Source organism: Thunnus thynnus, chromosome 22 (assembly GCF_963924715.1).
Source record: "Thunnus thynnus chromosome 22, fThuThy2.1, whole genome shotgun sequence".
Lineage (NCBI taxonomy): Eukaryota > Metazoa > Chordata > Actinopteri > Scombriformes > Scombridae > Thunnus > Thunnus thynnus.
Window position 1 is genome coordinate 15,511,564 of NC_089538.1, and position 12,893 is coordinate 15,524,456.

The 12,893-nt window shown below is 36.9% G+C and overlaps 1 protein-coding gene across 1 annotated transcript; it reads left to right on the forward strand.

The window, feature by feature from the left end:
* The first annotated feature begins 6,646 nt into the window (after positions 1-6,646).
* Positions 6,647-9,458, forward strand: LOC137174660 (E3 ubiquitin-protein ligase RNF19A-like). Its single transcript, XM_067580090.1, has 3 exons — positions 6,647-7,027; positions 8,279-8,428; positions 8,579-9,458. Exons 1-3 carry the CDS (start codon positions 6,962-6,964, stop codon positions 9,038-9,040), a joined length of 678 nt encoding a protein of 225 aa, XP_067436191.1. The 5' UTR covers positions 6,647-6,961; the 3' UTR covers positions 9,041-9,458.
* Positions 9,459-12,893: the final 3,435 nt, after the last annotated feature.

Below are 12,893 nucleotides of genomic sequence, written 5' to 3' on the forward strand. Positions count from 1 at the left end.
AGTGAACATAATGGAAATGGTTGCTATCTTACCAGTCTTTTTCCTGTAAAACAGAAGATAAGCACTGCTGGATCTAGTGGGAGAAATATGATAAAAATTAAATGTCTGTTTCATATTCAGCAAATTGTATGTTGAGGAAAAATAGATGAAAACTTACTTCATAGTGTTATCCATCTGGAATGACTGTTGATGAAAAGAATAACAAGGTGTTACATGATGAATAGTTTTGCCGTCTGTCACATAACTGCACAAGATGAACTACTGATACTATGGGAACAATAACACTGGAGTGGAGGTGATCGGTCTTACCAGTCTGGTAACTATGGTATCATCAAACTTATACCATCTCTCGTCATCCTGGCACTTGATTGTTGCCGTGTAATGTCCACCTCTCAGATCACCAAAGTGATCAACAAACCCATACAGTTCATATGTCTTGTTCTGAAAACCAATAAAGGACAGAAAAGACAGATATCAAGTATTGAATTAAAAATGTTTTAAGAAGTAGAAAATAATCTGTATATAGTATACCTCTGGTATCTTTAGGGTGCAGGGAACATCCACACAGCGGCTGATTTTTACATATTCCATGTAACGATAGTCAAACTCGAACCTTTTCAACAGCAGCACTAAAACCTCTGGATGGTGCTTCATCACACATTTCTAATCAAAATACACAAAAACAATAAGAAGAGATGAAAATTAGTTGGTACCTAAATAAGAAGAAACTATTTGTATCACACTTTGTCCAATAAATCAATACAATGTGAAATGTGTTGCTCTAATCAGACAGATTATCAGTATAATATGACAGAGACTGAACATCTGTGTGTTCTGTCCAAAGACTCTTCAGATAACAGGCAGAGTAGGTGAAATATTCCTATCACACCCACATCACTATACATCATCTAGCTCCTCAGTGTAAAGTGCAACAGGACCGCTGGTGTTATCAGCTGTTAGCATCAGTTTACTGCCTTGACTGGTGTTCTTAGACTTCATGTACACAATGAGTGTTTATTTATAACTCACCATAGTAACGTCTGCTTTGTCATCACACTCATCACAGTACATCTGGTTATCTCCACTGACATCTGAAGCTTTGAAAAACTCTTTAATCCCATCCACCTGAAATACATTCATGGAAACTGAGTTTTACTTGATACATGGAATATTTCCCATCCTGTGATATATCACAAAGGCCCATGTGAGTAATGTTTGATTGAACCATGAGATTTTATTTTCCTCAGTCACAGTTCTGAACTAAATGTCTGAAAACATTTCATTTAGTCTGCAAATGGCATATTTATTCCAATAAATGACTTCTGGCGAAATAAAATGTTTTAAAGCTGGCAGTTTTGTTCTTACCACTCTATAGTTCTCACTGTAAGAGTCCTTCAATGCAAGAGGTAAACTCCAAAATGGTCCATCAGTGTCAGTCTCTGTGTGACACTTAGAGCATCTGTTCTTATGCGTCAACTGTCCTTGAAATATCTAAAAGAATACAGAGAAAGCTAAAGTGGTATCATCTGAATTTACTCACTAACACTTCACTTAAGACAACAATGTCTGTTAGATTTCATGTTGATAATGTCAATACCTGCGAAGCCTCTGGACTGGTGTGACTTAAAATCTTCTCAAAGTACTCAGCAGCATCACGTTGTTCATGCACTGGAGGTGTAATGAGTACAAATTAAATGTGCTTCTTTACTCGAGGGGTACAGTTATCATGTGACTTTTCAGAAAACTGGTCATTTGTTTAACTTATACTTTATCTGATGACAGCATTGACAGAAGAAACACTATCTCTAAATCTATAAAATGTGTGTATTCTTAATGCAGACTTTAACTGAGGCTTTTCATGTTAAGAACTACTTTAAGATGTTGCTTCATGTAACCAAATGTAAAATGATCAGTGAAAGATTTTTCCATTTTGTCTTTAAACATTCATGTAAGTCTACTTGCTAACACATACTGTACCTCTACTGATGCCCAGTTTCCTTGTGATCTGACGGGTTTGAGCTGTACGCTTTGTTAAATTATCAAACAAGTTTGTAAGATGAAGATCAATATTCTCAGTCTCAGGTTGTTCCCTAAACAAAATAAACACATATTGGCCATGAGTAATGCAAAAAACACTGTAGCGTCACTTAAATATACATGAATAGATAATAAAAGACAAAAATAGCATGGCATTATAAGTTTGGTAACAAACCTTTTCACAGCCTCTCTGAACTCTTTGGTCATGAACAGCACCTGCAGCACACTGTTCAAGTAACATGTAGCTCCCTGGTTCTTTAAGCCATGGTATCTATTGGCTGTTGAAAGGTGAGAATCGAATGAATGAATGAATAAATGAATAAATGAATAAATGAATAGTTTTTTCTTTTCTTTTCTGGTCATTTACATGATCCATCCCTCATGAGATTATTCAGACACATTAACCAACAACAAACCAAACATTCTGACATCTTACCTACCATTATCTAACAGCACAATACATACATATCAGCCAAACATGAACATAAGCGTCATCAAACTTAAAACATAAACCTCCAACAAATAATGCTCCAGGATCAAGTGCATAAACCAATAGTCTGGAGTCCATATACAATAAAGTCTGGGGAATTTAACTATCATATGTTACTTTTCTCCTCCTACCCCATGCTTTAGAAAGGTATTCAGAAAATGCCAAAACATTATCAAAAAGATATTTAATTAAAAAGCTCCATTCTCAAAACCTATCAAATCGAAGTCTGGGACATAAACTTTTTTTAAAATCATGATATAAAGGACAGTATAAAATGAAATGAATTTCGTTCTCCACCTCCTTCAATCAGTGATATACCTACATAAACCTCCCACAAATAATGCTCCAGGATCCAGTGCATAAACCAATAATCTGCAGTCCGTATACAATAAAGTCTGAGGAATTTAACTATCATATGTTACTTTTCGATCTGATAGGTTTTGAGAATGTAGCTTTCGAGAATATCTTTATGATAATGTTTTGGCATTTTCTGAATACCTTTCTAAAGCATGGGATAGGAGGAGAAGTCTGTGACATAATTTTAAAAAAAAATCATGATATAAAGGACAGTATAGAATGAAATGACTTTCGCCATGGTATCTATTGGCTGTTGAAAGGCGACAATCAGTAATGCACATAAACTTCACATCTATCTTCAAAACGTTGTTATGAATGAAATACTGGCCTTACAGAGGCGTGTATTTTACCTGGAGGGATAAAATTCTCTTTGCAAGTGCTCATTTGGATTCCTTCGATCTGCCGACAATATCAGTCCATATCATCTTGGATTATTGAATGAAAGCAAATAGAGGAAAGAAAAAACAAAATATGAGTCTATGTCGAGTTGTTAGATTAACATTTTGAAGACACTTCTGAAGATCTTGTTCTCTCGTTTGTTGCGCATGTACACAAGCTAGTGCCGCATCATACAAACCTCGGAATACTTTCTATTTCATTTAACGCCACACCTACCGGAATGCTGCATTCATGGGTACTGGAAACATTGCATTATAAACCAGTGGTTCCCAACCTGAGGGTCGAAAGCCTCGCAAGGGTTGCTGGATTAATCAAAGGGTCGTGAGATGATACGATACAGGAAGATAAAAAACCCCAACATATTTTGGAAATTGGGATTTTCCTCCAACCTTCCTTCTGACATTGCTTTATTTTTTGTGGATGTCTGTATTTTACCTCCTCGTGCCTCTAAGTTATTCAAATGAAACAAAATAAGTTCTCTTTGTAGAGCTGCAAGAATAGTCGAGTAATTGATTAGTCAATCAACAGAAGATCAATCGACAACTATTTGATCATTGAATAATCGTTTTAGTCATTTTTAAACAAAAATTTGTAAAAGATAAGCCTTTTCAGCTTCTCACATGTGGTGATTTATTGATTTTCTTTGAGGAACATGATGATAAACTGAATATCTTTGAGTTCTGGACCGTTAGTCAGACAAATCTATGTAAGATGTAAACGAGGGGTCTGATGTAGAATTTGCTTTATTTTAAGGGGCCACAGGCCAAAAAGTTTGAGAGCCACTGTTGTGCGCGACTGACAAGGAAGGTTTACACTATTTCAAAACTAGATGATAAAAAAAATGATGCATGCAAGTAGGATTTGGCCAATAATGACACATCCTACAATTGGTGCTTGCACAAACATCTGAACTTCCTTAACACCCAAAAGCTTTATTTATCGTCAGCCAAAATCAGTTGAAATGAAGATGTATGTACAAGACCATTTACAAAGTTATGTATGTTATGTAGACCTAGAGGAGAAGAGAACTGGCAAATTTCTTATTTGCGTAATTATTTCATCATGAAAGAACATTTCAGATTAGGATATATTATATATCACAGACCCCTAAGTGTCAAGTGAAATTTGATAAATTTATTTTTGTCATAGATAACCCATCATAGAAAAAAATGTAGTTGTAAATGTAATTGTTTAATTCTCTACATTCTTTGGAAAAGGTAAGGTATTGTTTTAACAGTTTAATTAATTATTAATTTAAAACATTATTTTAGGCCTCATGTTGTTGGGGACCTGCTTCAGGGCCCACAGTCTCTTACACATCAACCAGAGAAAGGTTATGTGCTTTGGGTCATTGGCTAGACCTTCTATGTCTGCGATGAGGAGACGATGTCTGCTTTACATAGAGAATCAGAGAGAAGCTGTTTATTTTTTCTATTACAACAATTTATTTTTCAAAAATCTGTCAACAAGATGTACATATTGTAATAAAAGTCTGGGCAGTAAAGCCTTGGCATCTATTAGCATCAAGGGTCTTTTGAAGATATGACATAAAGCAGCAGAAGCACGAGGAGATGATGATGATGACGATGACGATGATGATGATGATGGTCTCTGCCTCTCTCTAAGCTGTCAGAGCTGTCAGTCCTCCAGGAAGTCTCGCCACCAACTGGATAACTGACATGTGTTGGATTCCATATCCAGACAGCAGGGTGGCGTCTCCTTCCAGCTCCTTGTTTGTGAAGATCAGCCGTATATCTACACACACACACACACACACACACACACACACACACACACACACACACACACACACACACACACACACAAAATAAATTCATCATTGAAAGTTATAATTTAATCGCAAGTTGATTTAATACTCAGCTGCATTAAATGTTATTATTGCTATTGGAAACACAGTGAATATCGCAGGTGGCAGTGAGTTATGAAATAGTTCAAAGCTACGTTTGTATTTCAAAATATACAACAATGAATTGCATTTGAAAACATTCGACATGTATGAAGTAAATACTTTGATTTTCTAGCTTAAGTGTGTCAGATGGCTAAACTCACTCATGGCACTGTAATTTTCTATTCATCAGTTTTAAGTATAGCTATTACCTTCTCCCCAAGGAAACTTATCCGATATTTTCTTCTTCAGCATCAGCACAGTCATGCTCTTCATCTCCTCCTCTGTGGTGCACAGGTCGATCATTTTCATCTCACCTGTAATCCCGAACACCTTGACCTGGTAGATTTTACCCATTTTATTCACTATATTCGTGTGTGAGGCTCACCAGGTTTAACAGGAATGCAGGTTGACTGTGTTGTTCTCTATAAACGGGATACTACCTACGTCACAGAGGGCACGCCTATCACTGTCGTTTTAAAAAAAAAAGATATTTCTATTAATCATGACCATCAATGTATTGAAGCAGAATATATGTTATGTTTATTATGACGAGAGTTTTAAAATGTTAACTGAAAGCAAAATTATTTTGAGTCATGGGGTGTGGTGTTGTTTTAAAATAATATTTATTTCCCATGTTCTGTAATCATTGTTGAATGGGACTATATACATTTCTTTACTAAGCTTCACAGTCGTGTTGTTGTGACACAGGCACCTTAACAAAGTATTCTACCCATAGTGTAAAAAATATTAGTACTTAACCTTCAAACAAACTGAACAAACTTATATAGACCTCCTATATCTGCACTAATGGCTTTATGACATGACATAATCATTCACGTGATTTCTTGCCTAAAGTAACTGATACTAAAACCTATCAAACAAGATGTGACTGCGCGTACCACAAACATATGTCTATGCTTCTGTGGCGTTTATGTAATAATCAGCCAACTGTCAGAAAATACTGAATGTCCAAATACTGGACATACATACATACTATACATACTGTTGCCTTATTTTATATTTTATATCCACGCGATATTTGTAGCTGTCTGTACTTATCTGTAACTCATAGGCCTACTTCTTTGTTTTGCATTTAGCATTTTTGACTTTATGTCGTTACAAATTATATAATGAATGTAACTCATAATGTGGTTTGAGGAAAACTGTTTTGATGGCTGGTGATCATAGGCCTATTATGTATACAATATGTCCTCGTACGTGGCACATTCAAAGATTGACAAGAATATTATAACCTGGCCATATTTGAGACCAGCTGTTTGCAGTGTTTGAGTGGTATCTGCAGTCTGCTTGTGGTATATCTGTTTCTCTGCATGTTATTTAGTTTTTGGTAGACAAGTTCCTGTTATTTTGTCCATGCTTCGTAGACCTGGGTACTTTCTATGAAAATCACGTTACTTATTAATGTGAAACCTAATCAGAAATGAAACCGAAAACGTCTTGTCTTGTAGCATAGAGAATAGCCTACTACTGCTGTTTGTCGTTATTTACAGCAGACAGCAGCGTAAAATGGAGAAGTGTTATGACCCTCGCGACAAAAGTCTTAAATTCGTCGATGGAGATGATGATTTAGATTGTAAGTAGCCGAATATGTCCTCGGTCAATTTTAAATTTGCCTAAGCATGAAAAGAATACGGATTTTAAAGTATTTTGAGCTAAGATAAACATAAGCCTAATGCTCAAGCTTTTAATAACGCTTTCGTGTGTTTTTCTCAGTTGTGTGTGAAGGCTTCAAGTCTAGAAGAGCGCAGATGTCCTGTGGTCATGCTGTAACTCCGACGTCTCTCACCAACTGGTGTCGCAGATTATTAGACGAGGTAGGATGTTATGACCTGCATTTCAAAAATACTTCACGGAAGACATTTTGAAATGTCGCCGTAGCAAAAGCTCAGGTGTAATGAGGATGAATTTCTTTTAGCTGCTTGAGGTGCTGTTATTGTGCAGTTGAGGAAGTACTACCCTTAAGAAGGCTAATATGCTCCAACTTTTAAAGAAAACACTCTACACTAAAAGTAGTACGGGTACTTAGCAGCAAAATGTAGACTAAAAGTAGTATCAAACGTAAAAGTACACGTCCACAGAAAAAGCATCCTGTCACTGATCTATTACTGTAGGCTATAAAGCCTGAAAATAGCCCTATTCAATTAATTTACCCATTAATGATTAATTTAATTGATTAATTTATTGATGAGTGTTTAAGGGGATAATTCATGTATAAATTATTGGATTGAAATAAATTAAAGTAAGGTGTTTTAATTTTCAATCAAGGGTTTTGTACCCCTTAAAATGGACCAAAACCCTGGAAAACTAGCCCTGAGTTTCCCCCTTAATTAGAAAATTAAGGCATTTAAAGGTATAAATTAAGGGGTGGTTTTCATGGTTTTTGCACCATTTTAAGTTGTTTTTACCCAAAGTACACAAATTGCCTCTAAAATATTTAAATAGAAGTAGCCTTTAAAGTAGCAAAAAATACTCAACAATAGCACGAGTTCCACAAAATTATAGTTAAGTACAGTTCTTTAATAAATGTATTTAATTACTTTCCACCACTGATACTGAGGATGCTGGTTCACTGGGTAACTTAGACAGAGTATTAGTAACACCTGTGTTTTTCCTACTATAACAAATCAAAGTTGAAATCCATTAATACTTGGTCATCAGTCACAATATTGACCAACAATTGATTTGACATTGAAATTGATTACAGTAGGTTATGAAATAATCATATATTTGACGATACAACCCTAGATATACCAAGACTAGGATATTATGTTTCATTAGGTGATAGAGGGAATTAATTAACAAATGTTTAAATGCTATTTACACAGTAACCCTTCACAATATGACACTTGTAGTCAAAGTTTGACCTTGACCAAAAATCAAGACTCCAAGTGAATTCAAAGTCATTCAAATTTCCAGGATGCAGATTCTTGACACTGACATTGTTGACTCATAGCAGCCGTAGAGAATGGCTGTTAGTACAGTCTTAAGATTTTGCATAGTGTTAGTGGCTTGTTTCAAACCTGCGATTATAATGAATTAATTTACTTTTCAATTTTTCAATAAAGGGTAAAAGCAGATTTGTGTGTGGCTGTTGTCGTCAAGAGTGGTCTTACGTGGAGGTTCGTAAAATGGCCCTTCTGACCCCTGAAGAAATGGAGTACTTTGAAAAGACCATGGCTGTCAATGCCATCAGGGACAACTTTCAAGCCAAATTAGTAAGTGTCTCATTGAAACCACAATATTTAATAGGTGTACTTGAAAACAAAATGTGCTATTTAAATGTGTTCTTCATGCTAATAAAATGGTGAAATATAATACTATCCTTCTCTATTTTCCCTCTTCTTTCACCACCTACAATATCACAGTGTCCTGGATGCAAATCTTCTGTGGTGAGAAAGGATGAATCTAATCTGAGTGTCCGCTGCACATTTTGCACTGCTAATAAACAAAAGCCCTATGAATTCTGCTGGCAGTGTTTAAATGAATGGAAAGGTCCATCTCCAAGATCAGACCGCTGTGAAAATGATGGCTGCTGCAATGAGTCACTAAAATTACTGAGAACCTGTCCAGACATCGTCTTTAAGGACGTTAAGGGGGTCTCTGGTTGTCCCTCCATCCGTGCCTGTCCCACCTGTGGTGCACTGGTGGAGCATGACAAAATAAAATGCAAAAACATAGTCTGTCTCCGGTGTGAGAAGGAGTTCTGCTTTGTGTGTCTGAAACTCAATAAAGATTGCAAGAAGGAAAAGCTGTCCGACTATAACACACTCTGTTCTAGCGGTGTAGCACCTAGACAGACCTCTATACCTGTATGGCAGCAGAATTAATGTAAACAACACGAGACCATATGTGCTTTGGTTTCTGTTGATATCTGTCATAGAGGCATCTTTCTGGCAAATATAATCATCTTTGTGTTTTGTTGATGAGAAATTGGCAACTAAATGTAATCATCATAACTAGTCTCTGAAATGTGAAGCATTTATCAATTCAGAAATTTGAAACTTAGCTGGAACATACATATACATATCCTTTCATATCCACCACCACATTTTGTTATTTGTTATCCTTTCTTTGTGTGTTGCTTCTTTAATGTCAGCTAATTGTAATTTAGCCCTTGTAATCTCCACAATGTTACCCAATGTTTGTATATTTTTTGTCTTATTTTATCACTATACTACTTTGTTCCTTTGTCCTCACTGTGGGACAACTGTCAGGCCCACAGCAGACAATGTTATCCTTGTAGAATTTAACTGTTTTTCTTGTTAAATAAAAGTTAAGATACAAACATGCTATTTGTTTAACTAAATAATTTCTGTTTCACATAAAAATAGTAATTTAGACCTGGATTAGAAAATCAAACCATAAAAGTCATATTTTATTCAAGTTTCTGTACTAATTGTTGATTGATTGATTATTGATTGGTATTGTATATCACAGAAACCCTAAAGGCAAACAAATGTCAAGTGAAATTTTATAAATATAATTTCGTCCCAAATAAGCCAGAGAGAAGATAGAGAAATTGTCATAAAGTAAACCCTAAGTTTCTCTGTTGTAGTTCAGCAACCAAAATAGGAGTTTTGTATGACACAAGATTTGTATACTGCTGATGTAAAATTTAATTATCAAACTTTCTATAATGTGATACAAATTAAAAAGATATTTGAAAGTTTTAGGAATTGTTGTAGGTCACTAAAACCCTTTCAGCGAGCCATGGTGAACACTGTACAACAATCAAAGAGCCTGATGCTCTAAATTACAGCTTACTGTGCTTCATTTGTCAGAAAATAGCAATGAGACTTTCTTTGCGTAGCGTAGGCCTCCTAATATCTGCATATTTAAGCAAAGATGAAGCACTAGAGAGGACTTTTACCTTTTTATTTAACAAAAAACATGAAATTTTCACCGGAATGTAGCAATAAAATGAGAGCAGAGCAGTCTCCAAACTCTCTCCTGTACACAGACACACACACACACACACACACACACACACAAACAGAGAGAGAAATGAAACCATCAACGATTAGTTATCCAAAACCAAAAACATCATTTTTTATCCCATAAAGTGACACAGAGGTACATTTAAAAATGCAAACATTGTGGCACAAAGCTGGACTTAACAAACCTTTCCACAGCCTCTCTGAAGTATTTGGTCATGAACAGCATCTGCAGCACACTGTTCAAATAATCTGTTGCTCCCTGGTTTATCAAACTATGGTACTTGTCTGCTGGGATGAGATTTTTAATAATGCATGTTTATATGTATATGTATTATGTTTATATGTATGATATTATATAACACTTATCTTACCTTGAGAGGTAAAATGCCGACCATTTTCCCAGAGATTCATTTTGACAGCTTTCATTTGAAGTTCATATAGGCCTATAGGTCGTCAACTACAACACATTTTCTAGAAACTGATACACTGGATTAGAAGAGAAATCCAAATGCAGGACAGAAGGAGGAGATATTAGCATACCCTCAGCTGGTATTTACAGATGTCTAAACCCATAACTGAAAAGTTAATTTTGCATTTTTGCTTATTGCAAAGATATAGCAAGTTATCTGCCCTAAAAATAAAGGCCAGAATACTTTGTTTTTCACTTGATGACGCTCCTGCTGAAATGCATTCATGGCTTTCTGAATTATTTAATTAAGGAGCTGTCCTTTAATCTCCTTACACAGACACCATGCTGACAGTTCACACAATGCTGATTAAGCCCATCACCGCCAGGTAAATCTCTCTGTATTTCACAGTATATGTAGTTTTTAATCTCATGTCGGCATCATTCAAGTTGCGCATGAGAGCGTGCTACATGCCTGTGTCTCGGGCCTTTATTTATTAATTTATTTTTGCTAAATGTTTCTTTTGTAAATTTGACAACCTGGCCTTTGGTGGAAGATAAGGCCAAGATTTTGTTGCTCTCCGTAATTGGATAACAAAATAAGAAGAATAAAACCCCCACGAATTAGCATTTGAAGTTGTGTGTTGACTTTATCCCCGGCTCCAAATCTTGGGGTCTATTTTTCCTTTTTTTGCCAACTCTAAATTTGAGGGCAATAGTGTGCACAGTACAGTATAATAAATATGGCAGTGGTGAAGAGGGGCCTCGCGGCACATCCTGGAGGACAGAGATAGCCACGACCGCCGGTGCAAAGGACCAAGGAGATTTCCAGAGGGTGCTGGTGTGCAGGACCTGCGGAGACAGACCAGATGGAGAGGGACTCCAGGCTGGAGCAGACATCACTCAGGGACATTGGTTGAACTCCTGTGACAAACTTATCCTTTACCTGTGCAATAAAGACTGAACTTTAAAGACTGCATTGTGGAAAATAGGGGTGGAAAATGTCAATCCAAGGTGAAGACGGTGCAGTTGAGCATGGACAGGGGATTGGAAGTAACCAGGACAGTGGGTCTGAGGATGGAGGAGAACAAGTTGATGTGCAACAGCAGATAAGTGAGTTAGCTAAAAAAACAACAAGAAGTCATGACTGCCATATCCTCATTGAACACTGTGCCTACAAGGTCATATATGTATGTGCCTAGGGAGAGACATATTGCACCTTTTAGTGGGGATATTGATAAAGATGGAAGGTCGGCAGATGAATTAATTGAAGAGGTAAAACGAGCTCTGTCTGCCAGAAACCAGTCCCCATCTGAGCAGTTTCATTTTGTGATGTCAGGAGGTGCGTTTACGCAAAGGTGAGGAAACTGACCAGATAAGTGACTTGTTTTGTTATCTCAGAGAAGCTTTTGGAGATAAACGCAGTGCCTCTCAGCTGTCACAGAACTTCTATAGCTGCAGACAAAAGGAAGGAGAGGACATACGTGACTTTTCACATGCCTTATCACAAGCACCAAACTCAGTATTGAAACACCATCCCTGCTCGGTTGCTAATGAGAAAGTGGCATTAAGGGATCGGTTTGTAGAGGGTGTACAAGACCCTTCATTGAGATGAGAGCTTCGTAAATATGTCAGAGCTCATCCTGAGTCATCTTTGATAGATGTACGTGAAGAAGCTTACATGTGGGTTTCAGAGGAGCCAGCAGTAAGTGCAAAAAATGTAAAGACTAAAGTGAAAGCCTGTAGCCATATGACAACAGATGCACAGTGTACAGCTGTTACTGCTAATGAGAAACAAGTGTATCTTGAGGATGTCATGAAGGTTCTTACAGAGCAAGGGAAAGTTATCACAACTGGCAAATCAAGTGAAAAGCTGTTTCACTTTATGTTATGCTAGTACTTGCAGAATAAGGAAAGTAATCACTGAGCTAACTAAGGCAGTTAAGGATTTGACTACTCAGAACCAAAGCCCTAGCACTACAGCAGCTAGTAAGCCAAAAACTTTGCCAAAGTTCACAGCTGATTGCAAACCAATATGCTTTAAGTGTCAGACTGAAGGACGTGTTGCTAAGCAATGCTCACAGAGGAGCTGTAGGGATGCTCCCATTTCAAGTCAGCAGGGAAATAGGACCCCCGGTTGCAGTGAGTTGGGCAATGCCGGGGCAGACGTTAGACTCATCCAAACCTGAACTTACGCGAGAGCAAGTGATTGTGCGTGCCATAGGTCAATGTCCAGTAGTCAACCTTAAGCTAAACAGTGCACCAGCTGGCTGTTTGCTGGATACCGGTAGTGAAGTTAGTACCATCAAAGATGAATTTTTTCCGAAAGCATTTGGT

Coding starts and splice junctions, on each gene's coding strand:
- LOC137174660 (XM_067580090.1), top strand. CDS start 6,962: ATGTCCTGTGGTCATGCTGTAACTCCGACGTCTCTCACCAACTGGTGT. Junction 7,028..8,278: donor GTCGCAGATTATTAGACGAG/GTAGGATGTTAT, acceptor TTTTCAATAAAG/GGTAAAAGCAGATTTGTGTG. Junction 8,429..8,578: donor ACAACTTTCAAGCCAAATTA/GTAAGTGTCTCA, acceptor ACAATATCACAG/TGTCCTGGATGCAAATCTTC.